The sequence below is a fragment of the Notolabrus celidotus genome, chromosome 6 (genome assembly GCF_009762535.1).
Source record: "Notolabrus celidotus isolate fNotCel1 chromosome 6, fNotCel1.pri, whole genome shotgun sequence".
Classification (NCBI taxonomy): Eukaryota; Metazoa; Chordata; class Actinopteri; order Labriformes; family Labridae; genus Notolabrus; species Notolabrus celidotus.
This window is the reverse complement of record NC_048277.1, coordinates 33,800,604-33,828,023: the sequence shown is the minus strand read 5'-3', so window position 1 is coordinate 33,828,023 and position 27,420 is coordinate 33,800,604. Positions and strand designations below refer to the sequence as shown.

The following is a 27,420-nucleotide window of genomic DNA, read 5'->3' as shown; positions in this document are numbered from 1 at the left end:
ACATTTTAAAGTCTGAATATCTTTGTCAGCTCCTCTTAGATCCTCCTGCAGGCTGTTCCATAGATTAGGAGCGTTGTGGCTGAAAGCAGCATCACCAATATTTTTGCTCTCCTATTAGGAATAACTAAAATTGAGGAGCTGGAGGATCTGAGAGGCTTTCCTGGTTCATACACTAAAAGCCTCTCTGAGATGTAGTCTGGTGTGAGACCACGCAGCGCCTTAAAAACTAGTAAAATCATTTTAAAATCAAAGATTTTAAAACAGGCGTAATGTCTGCTCTCCTTCTGGTCCTCATTAAAACTCTTGCTGCTGCATTTTGTATTAATTGAAGTTTAATATAACACATCTAATCAAAGTACACTCTGCTTAAACTTTGTGAAAGGTATTAGATCAAATCCTGAAACTACTCCCCTCACAGCCACCAGACTTCATTATGAAATGATAAACTTTACTATGAGTGGGACTCAGGAGTTACTCATTTATGGTTGCCTTCTCAGGTTAGCTTGATTGGATTTTTGTATGAGGTGTTTTTAAAAGCTCAGATTGACTTTAAAACAAAGACGCTAAAGCAGAATACTGACTTTTCAAGAGAGTTTGGAGAGTTTTAAATACTAAACTTAATAAAAAGGTCTCTCCCTTTAGAGATCCTTTAAAGAGAACCCTGTTGGTGGCAAAAACAAGCACTTTTAGTGGACCTACATTGCACATTTGTCCCAAATAATAACACTACAGCAATTAAAGTCTGCAGCTGTTACAGCCCATGTAATATTCAGAAAATGGCCCTTTTAAAAATGAGAAGAATTCCCTGTTCCAAACGAGAGGAGCAGCAGGAAGAAGACTGACTTCTTCAGATGCTCGTATGACTGTAAATGAGTCATGAGCTGTGTCGACTTAATGGGAACCGTACTTGACTGATACAGGCCAACGCTAAGGGCTGATAGGTAGAGCAAACGACAGGATAATGACAGAGTTAGAAATGGAAACGTGACAGATGACTCAGCAGGGGAATCAAGAGGCAGAGACAGTGGAAGAGAGGAGGAGGTGGAGTTTGGTAAGAGAAGGGGGAACAATAAAAGATGGGAGAATACAGGAGGAGGGAGAGAAAGAAAAGAAAAAGAGGGATATAAATATCCTAAAAGACAAATGAAGAGCAAGTGATGCAGGAGAATAAACATGAGGAGGGAAACAAACAGAGAGAAGAGCAGAGGGAGGTGGAGGCCAGAGCTCCAGTCTCCCCCCGAGGAAAACGAGACCAGCTGAGGAGGCTCACATGCAGGTACCTCTGCTCCCGTCACTCACCGATTATATTCAGCTCCTCGAAATAAATTCAGCGGATTTCTCCACACTTTACATTCTGCAGGAGGGAAACAGAGAGAGAACAACAACTGACGATGAGTGTCAAGGGTAAAGTCGACGCTCAGCCTCCTCCGGAGCACTTCAAAGGCCTCCACTGTGAGCTCTGCCATCTGCCCCGCGGCGGCCTGGCTGGCACGTCGACCTTTTTGAGGGCAGGGATGATGATGGTGGGGAGGAGGCATCAAAGCTCCTCAGTGACCAAACAGGCTTCCACTCAAGCTCGCACTGATGTCAGAATACATCATGAGTCTGCTTTCAGGCTTCAAGCTGAGATCACAGAAATGGAGATGAGGGAGTTTAACGAGAAGGAGTTTTAGAAGTTTTTGAACATTTTACACTTCAGAATGAGTTTGTTACTTCTCTGTAGTAATATTTGAATAAATTAAGAGTGTTGGGTTGAGGAAAACCATTAAAAGAAGAGTTGTGCCACAAATTATGATGTTTCCATGTCCTGATGTTTGTTGTTTCAGTTGTGATCAAACGTAGCCAAAGTTATAACACACATATTTGTTTTTGTATCTTGTATTTATTCTCTAAGAAGGATATTTGAAGCATTGCTGGAGTAACAATGAGCTGAGACTTCATCAGATGAAGCACTGGAAACAGGATCATGCTTCTTTTTTCCTGATTTTACCTGAATTTAATTTAATTTAATTTAATTTTGTATTATTTCATTTTAACCATTTTAAGAAATATATCTTAAAATATTTGTATTCTTTAGAGTTATTTTAGGGGAATTTTCTGTCTTTTAAACTATGTTTTATTTCTTTATCTTGACTTGTGTGATTTTATGAACTGCCTGTTTTATTTTGCTGCCCATGTGAAGCACTTTGTAACTTGGTTTTAAAAAAATGCTCTCCAAATACAATTTTTAGGGCCCGAGCACCGCTGGTGGCGAAGGCCCTATTGTAACCCTAAGGGTTATTATTATAGGAGATTGCAGTTTTGGACCCCTGAACGTTAATGAAAGCGCGGATATTTTTGCACACTCATCGGGTCTGGTGAAAGTTATTATAGGTCTCGCAAAAAAAAAATCTGTAGCGCCCCCTAGAGGTAAAAATAACACCCTACGCATCGAGTTTTTTGAGCTACATGCATGAAAAATCTTACACATGTTTATGGCATCAGGACGCACAAAAAAGTCAGTGGCACCCATATTCAAAACTCAACAGGAAGAGTGCCACCTAGCTTTGAACATGAAAAAATGGGCCAAAATGGGTCCGTGCAAGGGTGCATACTTTTGCTAATTTCTCCTAGAGCTTTTCTCCGATTCAGTCCAAACTAGGCACATTCTATAGTAAACCCATTGACGATTAATACAAAGTAAAGGCATTCCGTTCAGACGAAAGTTGTGGGCGTGGCAGACTTTGGGGCGGGGCATCAAAAAAAAACGTCAGAAAATGGAATTTTGTGACTTTAAAATGCACGTAATTTCACCTCATCGAACACACTCATCAGTGCTGGGAAAAATTGCAACATTTTATGGGTTTCGCAAAAAAAGTCGAAAAAATGTGCTCACTAGCGCCCCCTACAGTTTTCAAAAAACCCTCCCCATAGGGGTTATTTTGAGCTACATGCTTGAAAAATGTTACACATATTATTATCTCCAATAATCATCAGGTGGTGGGCAGACCAGGCGATGCTGACTTTCAGGCAGTGCATCAACGCACACACAGATTTCAATGTGAAAAATGTAAAAATGATTAAAGGAATTCTGTTCAGACTAAAATAGTGGGCGTGGCACACTGTCAAGTTTGGAGGTTTTCTTGGCAATCTGACAAAAACATTTGCACCACCTAAGCCAGTATATGCTCTCAGATCTAGCTTTCGCATCATGTGGTGGCAAATATCAGGCGGCGGTTTACATGTGGTGGCGGCTCGCGTAGGCGGCGGGTGTGCGAGGGCCCGTTCATCGCCGCTTGCGGCTTTAATTATTATTATTATTTGTTATTATTGTTTGAAGATTGAACTCCTGAAGCACAGGTAGCAACTACATAAATATTCATTCCCTTGTTTTAATTAATTATTTCATGAATCCCCACACTTTAAGGAATCACAATTTATCACATTACAAATGCTGCAGAGAATGTGAAGCTGTATTAAAATCAGTGTTTTCTTTTATTATCCACTGGAATCAACGGAATTATTCAGCACTTACATGTTTCCTCTTTTAAATGAATGAATCTCCACACTTTTAAGGAATCACAATAGCAACTCACATCATAATTAGAAAATGTTCATCTTGGGGACTTTTGCATCCGTTTATTTATTTTTATTAAATGTTTCCCATGAAGAAAAAAAGAGGAATGCCTTCATACTGTTGTTGTTTTTTCAGGGTTCCTACACACTTTTTGAAATCAAATTTAAGACTTTTTAAAGACCTAATGGAGGAAAAAATCTATCTTTTTTTTTTCACAGCTGAAAAAACATCAATTCACAAGTGTGGTATATTGTATATTCATATATTTAACTATAAATCCAAAGTTCAAAAGATATTTTAAACAGTTTGCAAGTCACGTCATATTTGCCGTTTGCCCTCGCCAATCATCCCCGGGATAAAAGTCAGAAAAATATATATTTGCACTGAAAATGTTCAAAATAATCACAGACAGGATTACCAGACAGGACGTGGTTAAGCCAAATGGGTGTTCCCTATCAAAATAAAAGCTTAATATAACTGATCATGAACAGACATCAGATATAAATGTTGCCGTCAGTCACGTGGACAAGGAAATCCACAAAGAAAATCATGTAACATACTAGACGGTGTAGATTTGATAAAGTCTTTAGGTAGACATCAAAGTGCCATCTAAAATTTAAGACCTCTCACAAATGGTCAAAATCAAATCAATTCAAATGAAGTGAAAATAAGACTTTTTAAGTCATTTTAAGGTCTTTAATTTTGGAAAATCTAGGAGGAGAACACGGGGAAGACCCAGGACACGCTGGTGAGATTATATCTCTCAGCTGGCCTGGGAACCCCTCGGTATCCTCCCAGAAGAGCTGGTGGAAGCGGCCGGGGAGAGAAGTGTCTGGGCTTCCCTGCTGAGACTGCTGCCCCAGAGACCTGGACCCAGATGAGCGGAGAAAGATGGATGGATGGATGGATGGATGGATGGATGGATGGATTGATGGATGGATTTAAGACTTTCCAAGGATCTGTGGGAACCCTGTTTTTGTTTGTTTTTTCGTCAGACCTTCAGCATGAAATCTAAAACAGATAAGTTGGAACAAATTCTCTAACTGAAGTTTAAAGCCTGTTGATTTGATTGATCTAAAACCTTTGTGTCCAATCAGTCATGACAAACTCTAACCAAGGTTACAAACTTCCTCAAACTCCTCAAAGAGTAGAAAATCTTCTCACGACGTTGATGTAAGAGGACGTGTCACTCTTCTGACACCGCCTCAGAGTCAGAGTACGCTCCACTCTGCAGCTTTACACGAGGAGGCAGATTATTAGCCTTTAAAGGGAGGATTAGTACAGTCTTAGTAATTAGACTGTCTTTCTTCTCCTCATGATGAATTGTTGATTAGGAGCAACACGCTTAATCCTGTTTCACTTGGAAGTGGTTCGGCTGACAACAAAAGCAGGCCGGGTCGAGCCTCCGCAGAGTTCAAAACGAGGACCCTTTGGAGGAAACTTGGAGGTTTATATCATGACTTTTATTTATCACATTACAAATGCTGCAGAGAATGCGAAGCTGTATTAAAATCAGTGTTTTCTTTTATTATCCAGTGGAATCAACGGAATTATTAAGCACTTACATGTTTCCTCTTTTAAATGAATGAATCTCCATCGGGAGGCAAACACACAATCAGAGGATTAACTGTGATCAAAGTATCTCTGATTTGGAGTGGAAGCCAAGAAGCTGCTCAGAGAAGCACACAGAGTATCTATCCAGGGTAGAATGACGTGAACATGTTCAGTCTTTTCTGCAGCAGCTCAACAAGCATGCAAGGGTCAAGGGTCTTTGCCTTTGGATTTGCTTTAGGAAATGTGGCAAGTTTGCAATGTACACACACATGGACGCTGTGAATCTAAGCTGAAATATCCTGTAGTGTTTCTGTGCCACGAGGTAAGTTTGTTAAATGTCAAATGAGGTCACTGATGTCTGAAAACAACAGCTTGTGCAGCTGTGCAGAGACAAAGATGATGAAGCAGTGCCTTTGAGACATTACATCAGATATAGCCTGATAATACTTTAAGTTCTGTAGTGTAAACATCCACTATAAAGCCTTCTGCTTCAAACATAACGTAAGATTGTGTGGATGATATATTTCACAGATGTTACAGATGCACTGATGTATTATCTGATGTTTCATCTGGAGGCTTCTCCTGCAGCTGAATCATAAGCAGCAGAAATAGAGTAAGTCATAAAACAATATGACAGCACTCAGCCAGAGATATGAGGATATTTTTCTCTGAGTCACGGCTGGAAGCTTGAGTCCAGATCCCTCCCTCAGGGGGGTCAGCAGGTCACTGTTTACTAAATCTGAATGCTTCAGTTTTATCCCTCAGCTGTCTACTTTTATCCCTCCTCCTCCTCCTCCTCCTCCTCCTCCTCCTCCTCCTCCACTCTACAGTTGTTTATGTTATGTTTGTTGAATGTCTACCATCGTCTATTCAAGTGTTTTTGTTTTGGTGCAGAATATAACATGCTTATTAAAAACCCAAATTTGCTGTCCAATGAAAGAAAGATCTACCAAACTAACCCTGGTGACATTTCAATGCATCAACTCTCAAAAGGATTCACAGGGTGACATCTCAATGACTCCCAACAACCACACATTTAATCTATGCTTTTACTCTAAGTGTCAGTACAGCAACATTTTGCACTGACATTTAAAATATTGAACTAAAGGGCTCTGTGTTACTGCATGGATGACCTGCAGAGGAATGAGATCTGGACTGGAAAAGCTGAGGTGTGCAGGTAGTCTGAGTCAGTCCTCTGCAGCATTAAAACACAACACATGGTGGTACGATGGCCGTCATAAGAACCACAGCAAAAATTACATTTATAGCATCCTTTTATTGCTTTAAATTTGTAGTTCTAAGTGCAATTTTAATTTATTTTCATATAATTTTATTTTTTGTATTACTATTATCATTATCATTTTATTATGTTTTCATTTATTTTGTATAATTATTATTATTATTGTATTTTTTGTAATCTAATTCTATCTACCTTTCTACCCTTATTCTAAGTCCATCCATCTTCTTCCGCTTATCCGGGTCCGGGTCGCGGGGGCAGCAGTCTCAGCAGGGAAGCCCAGACACTCCTCTCCCCGGCCACTTCCACCAGCTCTTCTGGGAGGATACCGAGGCGCTCCCAGGCCAGCTGAGAGACATAGTCTCGCCAGCGTGTCCTGGGCCTTCCCCGTGGCCTCCTCCCAGTCGGACATGCCCGAAACACCTCCCCAGGGAGACGCCCGGGAGGCATCCTAACCAGATGCCCGAACCACCTCATCTGGCTCCTCTCGATCCGGAGGAGCAGCGGCTCTACTTTGAGCCTCTCCCGGATGTCTGAGCTCCTGACCCTCTCTCTAAGGCTGAGCCCAGACACCCTGCGGAGAAAGCTCATTTCGGCCGCTTGTATTCGCGATCTCGTTCTTTCGGTCACTACCCACAGCTCGTGACCATAGGTGAGGGTCGGAACGTAGATTGACCGGTAAATTGAGAGCTTTGCCTTCTGGCTCAGCTCTCTCTTCACCACGACAGACCGGTACAGCGCCCGCATCACTGCAGACGCCGCCCCGATCCGCCTTATTCTAAGTGTTATTTTAATTCATATTATTATTATTTATTTTATTTTTGTATGATTATTTTATTTTTTGTATTAGTATTATTATTATTGATTTTTTTATATTATTTAATTTGAATTATTATCATCATTATTTTATTTGAATTATTATTATTATCATTATTGTATTTAATTTAAATTGTATTATTATTATTATAATTATAATTTTTTTATTTTACTTTGTTTAGTTTTGTTCTATTTTATTTTATTTTATTATTTTTATTTATATTTTTATTTTAGTTTTGTACTCTATTTGTATCTACTTTTCTACCCTTATTCTTGTACCTCTTCTTGCTACTATGTCTGTGTTGCTGCAATAACCGAATTTTACCCCAGGATCAATAAAGCATTATCTTACTTTATCTTGTTCGTATTGTTTATTGCCGCTACTTTCAGATAAATATCATGTTTTCCTGGATCTGACCTTTTAATGAGTGATGTGATATGATGCTAAATGCACTAATGCTGCATACATCAACACCATGAGGTGCTCTCCAGTCTGCAGTGGATTTCTCATCCATCAGCTCTTACCTGACACACTTTGCCGATTGGTGTCAGCCTCTCCATTACTGGTGTTGGAGTTGCTGGGTGAGCTGCTGTCCACTCCGCCCAGCAGGGGGCGCAGGTGGCTCACAGACACCTGCTCTATGAAGGAGGTCCCATATTTCCTGAAATACCACCACTCAAATATCTGAGGGAGGAAGACAGAGAGAGAGAATCTTTAATAAGAATCACTTAACACTTAATGTTTCAGCAGCCAATCAGATTACTTAGATTAAACAACGACATGCATATGCATGAGGACGATCCCTAGAAAGCAGCTGGCTGGGAGAAAAACACCTCGTCAGCTGAAAGAGTTAATTGAGCGTCTCTAGTCTTATCCCTGCTCTGCTTTTATTTATGATTTTAATCATTTGTACTCGACTCCTCCAGTGATTAAGACTGTCTGCATCAGTGAGTGTGTGCCACGCCGGCTCTCAAGTGTGCTTCCCTACAATTTTACCTCTTAGCACCTCCAGCTGAGGGGACAGGACTAATCAGTAAAACCTGCTATTTGGCTGGATGAATAATCTGCACATGTTTGGGTCACGATGGTACTTGGCAGAGCAGGTCTTTGATTACCCAGCATGTTGGGCTAGCAGCTCCACGTTCGTCGAGATGAATGGTGCGTATTGTAAAACCTGATGCTGTGCTCTCTGGTTAAAAGCCCTGAGTACTGTAAAGTGCAGTCCATTTATTTTATGTCCTTCTCTTCTGCTGGCCTTGAGTAGCACCCTCCATTGAGCACACATCAGGCAAATTTGCAGGCTTAATTTGAAGCTCAACAACTGTCTTGTTCTCTACCTGGCATCTCCAAACCTTCCACAGACGAGTATTAGTCTGGAATTCACCGCTTTCTGAATTTGACAATACTTTCCCTTCTTTGTTGTTTGTTTTGCGAGACCACCAAGCCCCCTCCTGTGGAGGATTCAGTTCTTAAGTGAACCATAATAAAACAATCTCAACCTATATGAAGGTTGCTGGTTTGATTTGAAGGTCTGGCTGTGACTATGAATGTGTTTTGTGGCTCTTGTGGATCCGCTCAGAGGAAAACAACAGAAGGTTTGACTATAAGGTTAGATAACTGTATTTCCCTTCTATCAGGTTGCCCTAATAACCCTCTAAAGACACTCCAGCTAGTTCAAAACGCTGCAGCTCAAGCATTGACTAGAACTAGGAAGAGAGAGCACATCTCTCAAGTGTTAGCTTCTTTACACTGGCTCCACATCAAATCTAGAATAGAATTTAAAATCCTTCTTCTGACCTACAAAGCTCTTAATGGTCAGACACCTTCTTAAAGAACTCATAGTGCCCTATTACCCTCTAGAACGCTACGCTAGTAAGGGAGGTAGAGCCTTTAGTTATCAGGCACCTCTCCTTTGGAATCATCTACCAGTCAGGGTCCGGGAGGCAGACACCCTCTCTACTTTTAAGAGTAGGCTTCAAACTTTCCTTTTCATAAAGCTTATAGTTAGAGCTGGATCAGATTTGGACCAGGTCTTAGTTATGCTGCTATAGGCCTAGACTGCAGGGGGGAACTGGTGCACTGACACACTGGGATCCTATCTCACCCCCTTCCCCCCTCATCACTTACTTTAACTCTGCCTGTCCCATTAAAGTTACTAACCATAGACCTTTCTGGAGTCCCTGAGCTCCCTTGTCTCGTAGGTTCCTCTGAGCTGCTGTAGACGTCCTGCTGCTGCGGACGTTCAAGACTCCAGTTGATACAGACGTGCTGGACTCCAGCGGCAACAGCTTCTACTACTCGTCTCATCACTATCACCGGTCACTCCGTCTCTTATTCTCCTCTATCCTTCTTTCCAGACTAAGGTTGTAAAATTCTGGGAATTTTCAAAGTTGGAAACTTTCCATGGGAATAAACAGGAATAATCCAGTAATTTACTAAATTGAAGGTTGGCTCTTAATAGGGAACTTAAATATAGTTGGGGCAAATATATTTTAGCATAATCCTGACTGAAACAACCAGATTTCATGCAAGTACAGTCGGATATCTATGTTGTTCCTCAATCACATGCACATAGCACACTGCTTACTGCAGGGCTACTGAGACCACGCCCCCTACATGCACTGTGCATTCCTCCATCACATGCACACATGATTTCTATTTTGGATGGATGTCTGCTTGTAACAAAACAAATATTCATGCTTGGATACGATTCCTTTTCGGTAAATTACCCTTAATTCCCAGTTTATTCCCATGGAATATTTCCGAAATTCCCCAGCTTAACTTCCCAGGGAAATTTACCAGAAATTTTCCACCTCTTTGCAACCCTATTCCAGACCCGACTCAGTCTCAGCAGATGGCTGTCTAACATGAGTCTGGTTCTGCTCGAGGTTTCTGCCTGTTAAAGGAAGTTTTTCCTCGTCACTGTAACTAGCTTTTGGGCGGCAGTAGCTTTGGGGGCGCCATAGGGACTTGGCTTGGGAACCAAAGAGTCGCCGGTTCGAGTCCCAGTATGGATGAAGCTTGGCAAGTGGACTGGTGACTGGAGAGGTGCTGGTTCACTTGCCTGGGCACTGCCGAGGTGCCCTTGAGCAAGGCACCAAACCCCCAACTGCTCGGGGTGCGCGGGTTGATGGCAGCATCCTCACTCTGACATCTCTCCCTAAGCATGTTCACTGCATGTTTGTGCATTTGTATGTATATACCAAAAAACTGTATGTGTAGCATGTCCAAAATAGCATGAGTGAAAAAATTGAATTTCCCCCCTGGGGATCAATAAAGTACCTTTCTTTCTTTCTTTCTAGCTAAATGCTGCAAGCTGCAATGCTCATGGTGGATTAAGGTGGGTCTTGGTGTCTCTGTTCATAATTTGACATAGAGTACCGTCTAGACCTCCTATGTTTGTAAAAGCGTCTTGAGATAATGTTTGTTGTGATTTGGCGCTATATATATAAAGATTGATTGATTGATTGATAGATATAAATATGGGCTGCACGGTGGTGCAGTGGGTAGCGCTGTTGCCTCACAGCTAGAAGGTTCCTGTTTCGAATCCCCGGCCGGGCGGGTGCCTTTCTGTGTGGAGTTTGCATGTTCTCCCCGTGCATGCGTGGGTTCTCTCTGGGTACTCCGGCTTCCTCCCACAATCCAAAAACATGCTCAGGTTGATTGATCACTCTAACTTGCCCGTAGGTGTGAGTGTGTGCATGAATGGTTGTCTGTCTTTCTGTGTTAGCCCTGTGATAGGTTGGCGACCTGTCCAGGGTGTACCCTGCCTTCCTCCCGAAGCCAGCTGGGATAGGCTCCAGCCCCCCGTGACCCCCAAGGGGATAAGCGGTCAGGATAATGGATGGATGGATTGATATAAATACCGTGCCAGTCTCTTACTTTTATAGAAAGATTAGGTAAAGGTTGGGAAATGTACTAAAATAAGCTCCACTCAGCAGTTATAATGACTTCACAAGAGACAACATGAAGAATACTGATGAGAGCTACAGTACACTACTGCATGAACAGACTTTCATCACCCGGAGCCGTTATCCTGTCAGCCTCAATTTGAGGGAGAAAGTGAAATTCTGATCGGCCTTATCTGCAAGTCTTCAGTGAAAGCCTAATTAGGACATAAATATCTATTCCCGTTTCGGAGAAATGAGCGGTATCGCTCCTTCGCTGCCACATGTCTTAATCATCACACAGAGCATGTGCAAAGCTCAACAGATTTTCTGAGCAGCCTACACATATTGGCTAACAGCCCGCGGGGAAGAGAGAGAGAGAGTTAATTAAGAGAGGAGCTATTTTAAAATACAGACCAAACACTGTTGCACAGTTGGCCGTCTTGGTGAAGAACTCGAAATGCAGAGAGAGAATAAAATACCTGCCAACAACGTCATTATCATGCTCCCCTGCTATGATGATCTTTGTCGCATATGTAGTTGTATTTATTTCTGAGTTCTGACGTTAGCAGGAAATGCAAACTTTGAAGAAGCTGCAGATAAATTGAGGCAGAAAAGGTACGCACTGTTTGACTTCAGCACCTCTCTGTGCAGGCCGATGGCTTGTAATCATTTAGGTGAACTGAGAGTTTAATGCACAGCGATGCAGGCTCCACTCAAACCACAAAATCACCGTAAAATTAGTCCTCAGTAAAAAACGTTCGGTGCACCAAATCTGAACTAAATGAAGTGAAATTGCAAGAAACTGTTAGTTTGCAGCTCATCAAGGAGGACCGTTAGATTGTGGATCTCATCCCTCTTCAGTTCCCGCAAGTCTCTGAACCTGTGATTACAGTCCTAACAAACACAACCAAGAAGAGTTTCACTTTTTAACATTATGAATGAGACTGCAACAGCCAAATTCCACTGATTCGTGTCCGGTCCGTCTCCGATTTGATAGGTTTCTATTCTAGTCAATGTGTTAACTTCCACTGGATCCGCTCTGTTGCGTTCTGGCTCCATCTCTGATCCAGCATGCCAGAGACCTCTGGATCAGAGACGCAAGACCTCTATTTTTGCCAGATGCAGGAGCACGACGCAATCTCAATCTCAACAGAGCAGATGGAGCGGGACAGGAAGTCAGGTTTCACCAAAACAAAATGAAAACATCCGGTTAATTTTCAGAATAAAACACTCTGTGTTATCACCAGATAGTATTTCACTTAACTACAACAACAAACCGTCATGATGAGCGGAGCCAGGCCTGGAGTCAACAGGTCAGAGGTTTTCAGAGGACCAGAAAGACAATAAGGATGAGGAGAGGAGGAGGAGTTGGATAATCTTTGATTCAGTGATTACTGCGGGAAAACGCAACTAGTGGGTGTTGAGGGATGAGAGAGAACAGAGGTGGACCGCAACGGATTGGAGACGGACAGTGGCTCTGGTGTAAGAGTGCTGTCATTCATCTTCATGTTTGTGCAAATGACAGGCCCTAAACAGGCCCTCAAGATCTTTCTTATTAACCTGAAAACCCCTTTTATTACTCTCTTTACTGTCTGCACCTTAATATCATTTGCACTATTATCTATTTACATTGTCCATTTTTAAACTGTCACTGCACTACCTGCACTGTGTACATAGGCTGTTTTTAACAGTATTTTATTGTATTTATATTTACAGTTTAGATATTTAAAAGCTGGAAGAGAGAAAGAGCATCTCGTTTTTCCTGTATGTCTTCGTATATATAGTGAAAATTGACAATAAAAACCTTTGATTCTTGAATCTTAAATCTCCAAAGACAAAAAACAGTTGAAATTTTAGTCTGTCTGCCTTTAATGGTCATGCTGCAGGTAATTGGTGCTGCTGATTGGAGCAACTGAGCGTGTGCGTTGCAATGTGTGCTTTAATCTGAGCAGGACAAGGAGCAACATATTCTCTAACCGTAGCTTTGTTTGGTTTTTTATTGTTTCGTGGCTTTTGAGGAATTTAAAGCTAATAGGGACTAGAGAAGTGATTTTTGTCTGTCAATAATTTTAAGAAATTTTCCATTTCATTTTTGAGAAAACCCATTTTAGAAAGTGCGAGTCAGAAATATCACGTCCTGCAGAAGTGGCAAAGAAGGTTTTTGCTAAGTTGCCACTAAACTGTATATACTTCCCGTTTTACTTCCTCTTACTGAGTCTGCATTTTAAAATTATTATTATTATTTTTAGGGGAACTATGTCTGCAGAATGTTGAATGTTATATGTTCAAAAATCAATTTAAAAAATGTGGGGAAAAAAAGAAGAAGAAGTGTGATCACCCTTTAAGATCTGAAGTAAACACACCCACTGGGTTTTAGTGTGCAATGCATGTTATAGTGGCATCTGTACTACACATCTCATTTTAATGTAACATCAGAGGAGAGAAGCTGTTGCATCGCTGCAGAGTGAAGATGTGTTTCTTACCAATATGAGTCCTGATATGAGGGAGGAAGTGCCCGTCAGAGCCACGTAAAACTTGGGCGTCAGGGTGTTGAGAAACATGCTTACTGCAGAGGAGACACAAAAGAAAAAGAAGAGCTGTTAGAGCTTACCGACAGAAAACTAGAACATCTCCACAAACATCAAAAGAGGATCCTTGAAAATAACATATTTGTAGAATCAAATGCTGCATTCATATAAAAGTAGGCCACGTCTACACGGAGGACTTGTAGATTATAACTGCGAGAAAACATCAAAAAGACTCAGAGGACCTGGAAACATTTGTGACTCTCAGACATGAAAGGTTTCATGCAAAAGAAAAGAAGCTTCACATGCAGAGTAATGGCATTTCCCAAGGAGCCCTGCTGCTCACTCGTGGAATTACACAACACCAGGGGAGCAGGGTAAGCTCTGCTACAGACTGGAGGTGCTCTGTGTGTGGAAACAAGGGAGGAAGGCGGCTTAACGGGAGGTGATAACTGGAAGATGAAGTTCAAAGCAAAATATGGCTTATAGTGAGAAAACATGGAAACACAGAGATGAAGAGTAATATCGTTTAAAGACTTGAGGAAGCTGACACAAATAGATGGACTACCAAGTAAAAACAGAGGTCATTTCACCTGAATTCAAGCTGGTAGTCAATTTTCAAAGATGACTCATCATTATTATGTAACTCAAACCTCATCAGAGCTGGTTATCACACAGTGCTCTCAAAGCGTAGTTAGGCCTGACAGGTTTAACCAAACAAAACTGAAACTTTGCCTCTCAGAAGCCGTGTGAGCTCTTATTACCTTCCCCTTAACAGCAAAGTCAGGTTGTTCTACACAATTTATTCCTTGTTCCCGCTCCATCAGATCCTCTGAAGTGGAAAATTACAACTCAGAATCAATGATCCATAACAAGAAAGCCTCACAGAGCCGATCCATGCTGCTCTTAAACACCAGCCGCCGCCTGAATCAACACACTTTGAACAGCACGAGGTATTCTGCTCTTCCTGATATGTCATTTTACTTTGCAACATATCTGTGTGCAACACGCAGTGTCGGTGTCACAAGTTATCATGGTGTGTTTTCACTGTGGTGACGTTACTGTGTGTGTGCAGGATGAAGCAACAGACGGTGTCATCGAGTCCTTCTTAACCATCTGTTTCTAATTTGTGTTTTCATTTACAAAAACATCTTTGAGTGAAGAGGAAAAAAGTCACTGATTGCATAAGTGGAGGATGATATTTGGAGCTGTGACCTTTCTAATCATTATCCAAGAACTGTTCTTGATATAATCTATGAATACTACCAGTGTGTTTGATGGATTGTGATATTAAAAGGCTGCTTTTTACGCTTTGGTGATGCTCATGTTCAGCTGAATGCTGGTTGAAAGAAAAGTGCCTCCTTAGATCGACAGAAATGTCAAGGAGAGGAGTAGACAAGATCTTTGCTTTAACTAATCCTAATGAAGGGAACACGGATTGAACAAAGCTTCAGTTGTAGTACACTGACAACATCTGGTGCTTTCAAGTCTTGCATTCAACACACATCTCCTCCTGACACTGGATATAAACTCCTAGGAAACTGTGGAACTGTTGACTGCACAAAAAACTTGCACCACTAAAACTTGTATTTAATATGTCACTGTAAAATCTGGAATATAAGGTGCACCGGTATATAAGAGAGTTTGTTTTTGAGGGACTCTCAGGGGTTGAAACTGGGGTCTTGCGTGAAGACTTCATGTCACGACTTCACTGATCAAGAAGCCGTTGGGAGGCTGAGGTTGAGCCTAGTACACTTGTCTGACGCACTGAACCAAAATAAAACATACATTTAACTATTTATTAGCGAAAACTAGGGTTGGAAAATTTCTGGAAAATTTCCATGGGAAGTTAAGCTGGGGAATTTTGGAAATATTCCAAATTGAAAATTATGGGAATTAATGGGAATTTAATGGAAAAGTATCATATCCACGCATAAATATTTGTTTTGTTCTAAGCAGACATCCATCCAAAATAATAAAATTTAAACAGATTTATTTGTAAGTAGAACTTTATCAAGTGTTCAATATTTTATTGAACAATCAATTATTTCATTGAAGAACAAAAACATGAATGTTGAGTTAAATATTCATCCCCCAGACTCAACCCCTTCAAAAATTAACAAAAATGCAATCCCAAAAAAGTCCCTTTCAAAATGTTAAATTAAAAGAGCCGGTCTCCCTCCAAACAAGTAACATTCAAAATGTTAAATTAAAAGAGCCCCTCTCCCTCCAAAAAAGTACCATTCAAAATGTTAAATTAAAAGAGCCCCTCTCCCTCCAAAAAAGTACCATTCAAAATGTTAAATTAAAAGAGCCGCTCTCCCTCCAAAAAAGTACCATTCAAAATGTTAAATCAAAAGAGCCCCTCTCCCTCCAACAAAGTCCCATTCAAAATGTTAAATTAAAAGTGCCCGTCTCCCTCCAAAAAAGTCCCATTCAAAATGTTAAAGTAAAAGAGCCGCTCTCCCTCCAAAAAAGTACCATTCAAAATGTTAAATTAAAAGAGCCCGTCTCCCTCCAACAAAGTCCCATTCAAAATGTTAAATAAAAAGTGCATGTAGGGGGCGTGGTCTCAATAGCCCTGCATTAAGCAGTGTGCTACGTGCATGTGATTGAGGAATAGCATATACATTCAACTGTACTTGAATGAAATCTGGTTGTTTTAGTCAGGATTATGCTAAAATATATTTTCCCCAACTATATTTAAGTTCCCTATTAAGAGCCAACCTTCAATTTAGTAAATTCCTGGTTTATTCCTGTTTATTCCCATAAATTCCCGTTTATTCCCGTTAATTCCCATGGAAAGTTTCCAACTTTGAAAATTCCTGGAATTTTGCAACCCTAGCGAAAACAGATAATCAACTCAAAAAGTGATCACAAAACTGATGATTAAAGTGATCACAAGGTAGCAGTCAACAAAAAATACGGTGACCCAGCTCTTCCTCTCTCCAACTCCAAAGAAAAGGTTGCAGGGGGATTAAATTAATAGAATATCCCCGCCTTTAACACATATTACCTAATCAATGTGACCACACAACAAAACATATCATGAACAAACAACAAAAATAACACCACAAAAAATACAAACTACAACCTACACTAAACCTCAAAGGTAGAACAAAAAAAGACACCTTTCAAATCATTCATTCATGGCTCCTACACTTCCATTGTCCTCAGCAATGTGCAGTTTCTATGCAGATGTGTAGCTCTTTCTAGCATCATCTGTAATTGCTGTGCTAAAAGATACCCCCCCTTTTTTTTTTAACCTTTATTTTACCAGGAATAGTCCCATTGAGATGCAAAGTCTCTTTTACAAGGGAGTCCTGGCCAAGACAGCAGCATAAAAAGTTTCACTAAATAGAACAGGACAAAACATATAGTGACAAGTATTACATCGATTTATAAATTAGCAGTGTTAAGCTCTAAAACATGTGCACTGATCAGATCATCCTTTATCCTAGTTTTAAATTCCTCCAATTGAATTAAACAATCCAGTTTCAGGTAGCTACCCATACGGTAGTTGAGCTCAGCCTACAGTGGCCTTGACACTGACCCCTTACCTGCAACCAATTCATTGAGGCTTGTTCCAACTATCTCTGCTGTCTAAAATTGTAGTTGTTTAAATCAAACCAGTGCTCCATGAGGTTGATAGTATGCCCCAGTTTTCTCTAAATGCATGATTATAAACTGGTGAGTGTTGCTGCAAGTCTGGTTTCCCTCGCTATGTATGCAGCATGCTTTGCATATTGTAATTCTGCAATAACACAGTAACAAAGTAGCATCTCTCTGCATTTTATACTGGAATATTAGTCGCACAGGCATTTAGGCTGCAGCCCACTTTTTAGATGACAATGCATAGGGGATAATGTATGGTTAGCTGGTAGTTATGGATTGATTTGACATGGCGTGTGATCAGTTTGACTCTGGCGCTGCTCATATTAGTGAAAGTTAATAACCGTAGTCGAGGGGTTTTGACCAATCAGAATCCAGCATCTTATACAACCAGAAGATCAGCCAGGTAATATACTGGCATATTGGTCGCACAGGCATTTAGGCTGCAGCCCACTTTTTAGATGACACTAGTAAGGGAATATGTATGGTTAGCTGGTAGTTATGGATTGATTTGACATGGTGTGTGATCAGTTTGACTCTGGCGCTGCTCATATTAGTGAAAGTTGATAACCGTAGTCGAGGGGTTTTGACCAATCAGAATCGAGCATCTTACACAACTGGAAGATCAGTAAGAAAGCCAGGTAATAAAGGTTGCACAAGCATAAGGGATGCAGCCCACTTTTAGATGATGAAACAGGGTTTTAATGGTCAGTCTTTACATTAGGGTCTTTATTTAGTTGGTTCAACTAATCTGTTGACACTTTTGTTGTTGTTGTTTTTCTTCATTAATCAGTAATTATTGTTTATTTGTAGGCTGTCTCTCTAGAATAAATAAAGTTGTTTGAATTTGAATCATGAATCTTGAGATAACATCAAGCTGAATTGAGAGTGAGCCAACGTCTGGCGCTCTTACTTAAAAACGAGTGATGTATCTGTTGTTTAGCACCAGCAGTAAGATGGAGAGTGGAGAAGGTGGAGAGTAAACATCATCTAAGCCGACACGTTTTCATATAAACAAAGAAAGAAATGAGCTGTTGGCCTCGTGTGACCTGCGTGTGGATAAAGGTTAATGGATTCTGCTCGCTGTAGTACATGATGCTGGAGTGATGAACTATTACACTTGGTTGGGTGATTTGTGTTGTGATGCATTAAAACTACAGAGGTCACATTGAAGATAGGGAAAGCGGGACAAGAAAACCCCACTCAGATAAACCCCACACTGTCACACAAGTGCAGCTGCACCTCTATTCACTGCAGTGAAGTGGAGGCTCTCGTCCTGACATAAAGGGGTCTTTGAGAGTGGCCTGGTCAGACAAGTCCAACAGCTGCTGGGGCCTGCACCGAGGAGAGGACACTGCTGTTTGGTTATGGACTCTCATCTTTGCCCATCGAGCTGATTCAGACTAAACAAGATAACAGCGTGTGCATAAAGTCAAAGATTTAATATTTAAATGCATGAAAAAGTTAATTTAAGAGATGAAATAACTTCATGTATCACAAATTCCTGCTCTTCTGTTTAACACTTGAACCCATGAACAGACAGAACCAGCCTCTTCCCTCCTCCTGCCAGGCCGCAGGATTAGAAGAGATAAAGACTAGATCCAGACTATAGCGTATGTCTTCACTGGAATCAAACCCTACAGCCAGAAATCTTTCATCGTCTTCGTGGAAGTTAATTACACAGTCCTGCGGTGAAGTTTGAACATGAATTTCCCATTTGGAGATTAACTGGGTATCAAACTAAATTAAACTAAAATGTAATCAAGCCTCAAAGTCACACACACTCATTTTAGACCTATTTCTGCTCCTTTATCTGAGGAATCATTTTAGGTCCTTTCAAAAGATCATTTCACTCAATGATGGCGTCATTTATTCGTCATTAGGAAGTTCAGTCTGTCATTTTTGTCCTGCTTCTTTCTTTCGTTGCATCATTGTTTCTTCACCTGCTGCCATAAATCTGATTAAGTTACTAACCGTAGACCTTTCTGGAGTCCCTGAGCTCCCTTGTCTCGTAGGTTTGCTCTGACCTGCTGCTGTTGATGTGCCAGACTCCAGCTGCTACAACTACTACTGTCCATCTCACCATTATCTCTCGCTCTTCATCTCCTCTATCCCTCTTTCAAACCCAAATACAGTCTCAGCAGATGTGTGTCTAACATGAGTCTGGTCCTGCTGGAGGTTTCTGCCTGTTAAAGGAAGTTTGTCCTTGCCACTGTAATTTGCTAAATACCGCAAAGTACTCTGCTCAAGGTGGACTAAGATAAGATCAGACTGAGTCCTGTCTGTAAGATGGGACTGGACCGGGAGGCAGACACCCTCTCTGCTGTTCAAATTTTCCTTTTTGATAAAGCTTATAGTTAGAGAGCTGGCTCAGGTTTGGAGCAGTTCTTAGTTATGCTGCTATAGGCTTAGACTGCCGGGGTGAACCGGCACACTGGGATCCTGTCTTTCCCTCTGTGTGCCTATCACATTAAAGTTACTAACCATTGACCTTTCTGGAGTCCCTGAGTTTCCTTGTCTCGTAGGTTTGCTCTGACCTGCTGCTGTGGATGTGCCAGACTCCAGCTGCTACAACTACTACTATCCATCTCACCATTATCTCTCTCTCTTCATCTCCTCTATCCCTCTTTCAAACCCCAATGCAGTCTCAGCAGATGTGTGTCTAACATGAGTCTGGTCCTGCTGGAGGTTTCTGCCTGTTAAAGGAAGTTTGGCCTTGCCACTGTAACTTGCTAAATGCTGCAAAGTGCTCTGCTCATGGTGGATTAAGATGAGATCAGACAGAGTCCTGTCTGTAAGATGGGACTGGTCCGGGAGGCAGACACCCTCTCTGCTCTTCAAATTTTCCTTTTTAATAAAGCTTATAGTTAGAGAGCTGGCTCAGGTTTGGACCAGTTCTTAGTTATGCTGCTATAGGCTTAGACTGCCGGGGTGAACTGACACACTGGGATCCTGTCTTTCCCTCTGTCTGCCTTTCACATTAACTCTTCCTGTCCCATTAAAGTTACTAACCATAGACCTTTCTGGAGTCCCTGAGCTCCCTTGTCTCATAGGTTTGCTCTGACCTGCTGCTGTTGATGTGCCAGACTCCAGCTGCTACAACTACTACTGTCCATCTCACCATTATCTCTCTCTCTTCATCTCCTCTATCCCTCTTTCAAACCCCAATACAGTCTCAGCAGATGTGTGTCTAACATGAGTCTGGTCCTGCTGGAGGTTTCTGCCTGTTAAAGGAAGTTTGTCCTTGCCACTGTAACTTGCTAAATGCTGCAAAGTGCTCTGCTCATGGTGGATTAAGATGAGATCAGACTGAGTCCTGTCTGTAAGATGGGACTGGACTGGGAGGCAGACACCCTCTCTACTTTTAAGAGTAGGCTTTAAACTTTCCTTTTTGATAAACCTTATAGTTAGGGCTGGCTCAGGTTTGGACCAGGTCTTAGTTATGCTGCTATAGGCTTAGACTGCCTGGGGAAACTGGCACACTGGGATGCTGTCTTTCCCTCTCTCTCCTGTGTCTGCCTGTTACTTACTTTAATTCTCCCTGTCCCATTAAAGTTACTAACCATGGACCTTTCTGGAGTCCCTGAGCTCCCTTGTCTCATAGGTTCCTCAGAGTCACTGCCGTAGACTTCCTGCTGCTGCAACTACTACTATCCATCTCACCACTATCATCTCTCTCTCTCTTCATCTCCTTCTATCCCTCTCTCCAACACGGTCTCAGCAGATGTGTGTCTAACATGAGTCTGGTCCTGCTGGAGGTTGCTGCCTGTTAAAGGAAGTTTGTCCTTGTCATGGTCATGGTGCTCATGGTGGATTAAGATGAGATCAGAAACCTGTCTGGAAGATGGGACTGGATCTGATCCTGTCTTGATGTTGGGTCTTTGTTAATAATAGAACATAGAGGTTCTATGCTGAGGCACTCTTCTTCGTCTTTTTATCTTAACCTCATGCAAATCTGACATGTTTTAATATTGTAGGATGCACAGCAAAGTGCCCTACATATGTTGACCAACACAGAGGGCATGTGATACATAAAAATGCACCAGAATAAAATTAATTAAGTGTTTGATGCTCAAATTTTCCAGAAAATCAGTCCAATAGCATTTAAATGGGACTATTTCCATTCATAAATTGTCACTGATGGTCCTTCATTCAAACTGGTAACTGTTGAATCAATGACTTCTCTTCTCTCCTCTCTCTCTGGCTGATCCCTCTCCTGTGAGTTTAAGTCGGTAAGGAAGGATCCAGCCAGAGAGCATGCCGGCAATAACACATGATGAATTGAGGGGACAAATCCTGACAGACAGACTGGGGACTAAATGTCACCGGAGACAACAGGAGATGTGACCTTTACTGAGGAGGGGATCGGTCTGCACACTGTGGGCCTGACCAGAATAATGAAAGACACACACACATGGCTCGTACATACTGCCGTTTGGAGGGGGGATTTTTAAGCCCTTGTTACTCCTCCTCTGCTATATGTATGTATAACGCATGGAGGAATAAAGTAGGGGCCAAGACGCTCCACCACTGATCCGCTACAGCGTCAGAACCGGGTGTGTGTGTGTTTACAAGCTGTTCCTCTCACACTTACACAACGTCGTAATGTGATGAAAAACTCACACTGGGAAACCAATAATATGCCATTTCGGAGTTCAAGTACAAAGGTGCAAGGATGGTGAACTCTTGGCAACCTTTTGCTGAAAATATAAACCTCACACGACTCTGACGGAGGAATCGATGGATAAATGAACAACAACAATAATCATTATGATGAAATGATAATCACATCTTAAGAAAGGCTGACATATTTTGAGGTACAAGAAGAAACGTGAATTTGATAGATTTCCTGGTGAATTGTCCTGATTTTGTTCCCCCAAATTTATACAGGATGTGCCATGCAATGAGCAGCCACCAGGTTCCCATTCTAGTAATGCTTATGTGTACACAGGGAGCGTGCCCAGCGCCGCTCCACCAGAGATACGCTTCGAGTCTATTTTCAACTGAGCCCACGCCCAGTACTCGTCAATCTGCACAGTAAAAATGACCTGGACAGGAAATCAGGCATGCCAATTTCAACATAAAACACCATATATGGACTCCTGACCATCTAAAAGATCGTATAGATCATCTATCATGGATGTAAACTACCAAAACAGCAACAGATCAGTGATCCATGTCGACTGCAACAGGACTTTAAGATGATAACTGCGTCAGAAGGTAACAGGACAACAAAATAGAGCAGAATTATTTAAATTAAACTCATCTAAACCTGCAAAATCAAAACTTTATAGTTATGCGGCATACTCAGTGATGATTAAAGCACAAAATTTATGGAATACTCTCTAAATGTGTGCAGAAATTCAACCACAGAAAGGCTCTGTAACCTGCTGTTTGTATGTTGTTCTGTCTATACTAGACCCAGCTGATCCTGGCTGCTCTGAGCTGGCACTACGATCCAAACATGCGTCCTGTGTAGCAGGACGCACGCAATCAGACGGAGCAAACACGTGGTGCATCCTGTATAAATTGGGGTTTAGACAATGGGTCCATCAAAAAGCCGTCAAGCTATTATGAGTCATACTTTTTTAAATCTGGAGATAGTCCCCAAAATTATTATATATCAAACTGTTTATGAGATGATCATACTTCCTGTTATTTCTTTTGTTTTTTGCACGAAATAAAACAAGAAACAAGGACATAAAAGAAGCTGAACTAAGCCGACACTGCTCGGAATAAAGGCCCTGGTCAGAGACATCCGCACAGCAGAGAATAATGTGCCATGCATTAATGTTTAAAATGCATCTTTATCACATCACTAGTACACCTAATGCTCGTCCACCTAAGTGCTGATTCAGAGAAGCAAAAGAAGTCACCTGTTGTGCACACTGATTTATTTTCCTGCAGCACTCGCAGCTCGCAGCGATGTAAACAAACAGAAGTGACTGTGGTGGAAGCAGAGAAGGGAAATAGAAAACACAGGGGCAGCCTGACACGAGACGACATGAGGCAGGGCAGCATGACTCCGGCCTGTTGGCGGCTCTGTTGCTCTCTGCTACGCAAGGTCAGCTAAGCCACTTTTAAAGCACACGGTGATACAACCTGCTCGGCTGACGTACGCTGCGGGTGACTGCTGAGCTGGCTTGGCTGTCAGGAGCGACTCTTTGTAGTGCTGCAGGACTTTATGATTACATGCTCACTTTAATATTTACTCTACATGTGTAAAAACATGATCATCAGGAAGGCTGATACAGAGAGTGTGTGGTGCTGAATGCCAAACTCAATGTAATGTGTAATATTTGATGATTCCTGTTTTCATGTTTTTGACTGTTAAGAGAGTTTGAGCAGCTTCTACTGCTTGCTGGGTGTTAAGATGAGCATTAATTATTCAACTGGTTGTGGAAAAAAAAGTTCACCCTTCAAATATGAGAGCAGAGAGTCGTTTTTTTTGGAGAGCCGTCCTGATTGGGCCACCGCTCAGGGAGCTGAATCAATGTCAAACATTATCATAAAACAGAAGTGTGACATGTAGAGCTCCCGCATCCAAACCTGAGATGTGAGTCACTCTGGCTCGGGTGCTCATGCCTGAAATGTTTGTTGGCAGGACCGATTAGGGAGCACCTCATAGCCTGGCTGGTGTGGCTGGCTGTGACTGATAGGGCTGCTAGCCGAGCCTGTCTGGGTCTAACTACCTCTGTTGACCTTTGAGCAAGGCGGAGTGTAGCCAGCATCTGTCACTGCTGCAGTGGCAGGTACGAAGGCTGTGTGTGTGTGTGGATGTTGAATACAGTGTTTCAGCATGTATCTGCAGGTGTGTTAAAACATTAGATAAGAAGGCAGAGAACTCATCAAATATAAAAACATTGACTGATTCATCAGAGTTCATGTCTGCCCACACACTCTGAAATAACTTCTGTGAGCTCCTTTGACTCAATACACCGACAACAGCAACAACAAAAACAACTGCAGCATCACTGTAGCAGCGATCTGTGGCATGAAATGACACAGATCAGAACCCACTCATCATCCTGAACACAAGAATAAAAATACACACACAGATAAAGGAGAAAAGAGGAGATGACTTAAGACTTGAGATGACTTCCTAACTACAGATGTGGATCCAAACTTGTTTTGTTTGTGTGCAGGAGCACAGAAGACGTCTTCAAGAGGACTCTCTGCCAAGTAGGTCAGGAAATCAATGTGAATATTGGTTGTTTCTCGTTCTGCTTAGCATCCAAACCTCTAAACACAGAGCCTGATCCACTTTATGGAGTCAAACATCCTCAAATAATGGAACACTTAAACCCACACAGGCTTGTTTTAGTGGTTTGATGATGTTACAGATATTTCGGAGCTGCTTTCTGACGACATTGAGTCACAGATTTGTTTTTGAGAAAAGAAAAATATATATATTATTCCCAAACATTTAAATCTGATGCTGACACAGTTAGTGGAGGAGGCAGGTCAAACTTTCACTTTATGATAGGTTAAGATGTGATCAGGTCATGTTTATTTTTATTCTGAAATTGGAGGCAGCATGTAACTGATAACTATTTAGAAACAGCATTCAGTAAAACTTTTTTAAAGACGTATTTCTAAAGTTTATTTGATAAGGTCAATGCTATTACACAGTACAACTTCTGCCTGTTACAAACAGCTGTAGTAGCTGACGCTTCACATAGAGATTAAAGCTATTGCTAGTATCCATCCACCGAATTTCCCTCCTGGGGATAAATAAAGTATTTCTGATTCTGATTCTGATTCATCTCCTGTCCCTAGTAGGGATAGGTACCGAATCACGTAAAATCAAACGGTACCTGAACGCCTCCTTGTGACTGTGCGGGAGTGGAAGAGGAGGTGATTTTTCCATACTTTCGCCCTGTAATAAAGTTAGAGACTGACCGGGTGGACGTCTCTGCTCTCTGCTCTCTACATCTGCACGGGAGCGCGCCAAACGGAGCCTGCAGCTGACCGGCGCGCGCATTCACGACGAGGCAGAGCAGGAGGATTAAGTTTATTTTATACAGTCTATGGTTGAGACTGACCCTCTCGCTCCGACTTCCTGCCCTGTTTATAACCGTTCCTGTGTGCGTGAAAGCCCAACGCATAAGTTGTGTGTCCTGTTCTTATAAAGAGACGGAGGACTTTTTCCCGTCCGCAGGCGTTCACGTGTGTTCATTGATAAACTCCCGAAAGAGCAATTAGACGCCACGAGCACGTGTCAGCTAATATATCTAATCACCTATATAATCCTGTTTCTGTTCATTTCATGTTAAATTAAATAAATATGTTAAATTAAACAAATTTGAGATTTTTTTTTAAATTAACATTTATTACCACATAAACACACAAAAGTACCGAAAATTGGTACCGTTGAGTACTGGTACCGTATCGGTTCAAATGTGAATAGGTACCCATCCCTAGTCCCCAGCTCAGAGTTTAATATATTAAAAGAAGATAGAAAGATATCAATATTAAGTACAATAACAATTGTGGGAAATTAAAGAAGACCAGAGGGTAATTATTTACATCAAGGTTATATAATATTGGGGTGCTGGTGGCCTAGCGGTCTAAGCACCCCACATACAGAAGCTATAGTCCTCGGGTCGCCGGTTCGATTCCCGGTCGGTCGACCATCTCCTGCATGTCTTCCCCCGCTCTCTACTCCCCACATTTCCTGTCTCTCTTCAGCTGTCGTATCAAATAAAGGCAAAAAGGCAAAAATATAACTTAAAAAAAAAAAAAAAAAAGGTTATATAATATTACAACAAGCTATTATAGATCTTTATAAAAGAGTTAAAAAATGCCCACGTTGGATTTAGCTTTAGCCATGCTTTAAGGCCTTCGTTAAAAGTCTTTATATCTTGTGTTAATTTTATTTCCGTTATTAGTGTTCCACATTTCAGAGCCTTTTATAGGAAAAATCAGACCCCAGGGAGGTCTTATGGAGGTCTTGCGGTATTCAATTTCACAATTGTCACTAGTTGTGCTCCTGGTGTTCCAAACGCTATTTTGCCTGGTGACAGATTTGCATAAAATATCCGGAGCTGATTTGCATTTTGTAGGTTGCCTGCGTACTTGTTTGTTCCTAAATAATCAGATTATTTATCAACTTTTGACCTTGGAAATTATTTTTTTTGTATGTGAAAAGTTGCACAAACATTTAAAAAGCAGTTTCAGGCATGAGAATTTAATAAGATGATCAAAACAGAGCAAATCATACTGCTTCAGTATGTTGCAATGATTTCATCTCTTGTTCTTTTTTTTAAAGTTATATTTTTGGGCTTTTCGGCTTTATGACAGGAGAGTGGACGAAGACATGCAGTACATGGTAGCGGACGGGAGTTGAACCGACAACCTCTACAACGAGGGCTATAGCCTCTGTATGTGGGGTGCTTAGACCGCTAGGCCATCAGCGCCCCATCTCCAGGGTATTTATCCATTATCTTTAAGGCTTGGTTGGGATGACATCATATGAATGAAACATTGTCCTCTAAACTCTTTGATTTTAAGAGACAGGTTTCATAACAATCTATTCACTGTTGGCTAGGTTAGCTCAGTAAGTGAAGGGGGACCATCAGGGAATGCTATCAGGGTAACAGTGCCAGAACTGGAGCCAGGTGAGCTCAGACACAGATGCACCTAGCAGCCTGCCAGTGAAGAAGGCTGGACCTGGACCCACAGGGGGCAGTGCAGGTTATTGCTGGTAATCTGGTAAGAAGCCAAAAAGCTGAAGCCTAAAACCCACCACCTACATTCATGTTAGCATCAGGAATATTAATTGGAATTAATCAAACACTAAAAAAGCTCAAAATGAGATTAAAAAGTCCGTGGGTAAATCTCTTCAGATTGGTTTGAATTAGTCTGTTTTATTAATCTTATTGATTTGTGCTGGTTATCTTGAGTCTGGAGAAAAAACAGCTTTATTATTGGACTGTTTTCAGACATTTTCTCTCAGTTCTTTGAACAAACTGTGCTTTTAATATTATAATTATCCTCACTGTCCTTTCACATCAATAGAAAGCTGGAGAATGGAGACTCTGAGGAGGGGAGACGTTGATTTCATTAATTTTCTTTGCTGTATTTGCCGCCTGATGGATAAAGCAGCTCTCTGGCTGTTTTTCTTTCAAACAATAAATGAGATGTTACGCGGGGAGGCTGCGACAGCTCATAAAATCTGTCAAACAACCTTTCATTTTTAATCATTTCTTTCCATGACCACAGAGGAG

The 27,420-nt window shown here is 41.4% G+C and overlaps 1 protein-coding gene across 7 annotated transcripts in view; it reads right to left on the bottom strand.

The window, feature by feature from the left end:
- LOC117814764 (suppressor of tumorigenicity 7 protein homolog) overlaps positions 1–27,420 on the bottom strand; it is a 97,446-nt gene that overhangs the window by 19,079 nt on the left and 50,947 nt on the right. For all 7 annotated transcript variants that reach the window (XM_034686262.1, XM_034686264.1, XM_034686268.1 and 4 more), the window contains 3 exons: positions 13,538–13,620; positions 7,689–7,848; positions 1,300–1,354 (listed from right to left, as the gene is read on the bottom strand). In XM_034686262.1, coding sequence (XP_034542153.1) covers positions 1,300–1,354; positions 7,689–7,848; positions 13,538–13,620 — 298 coding nt within the window. The remainder of the gene's footprint in view (positions 1–1,299; positions 1,355–7,688; positions 7,849–13,537; positions 13,621–27,420) is intronic.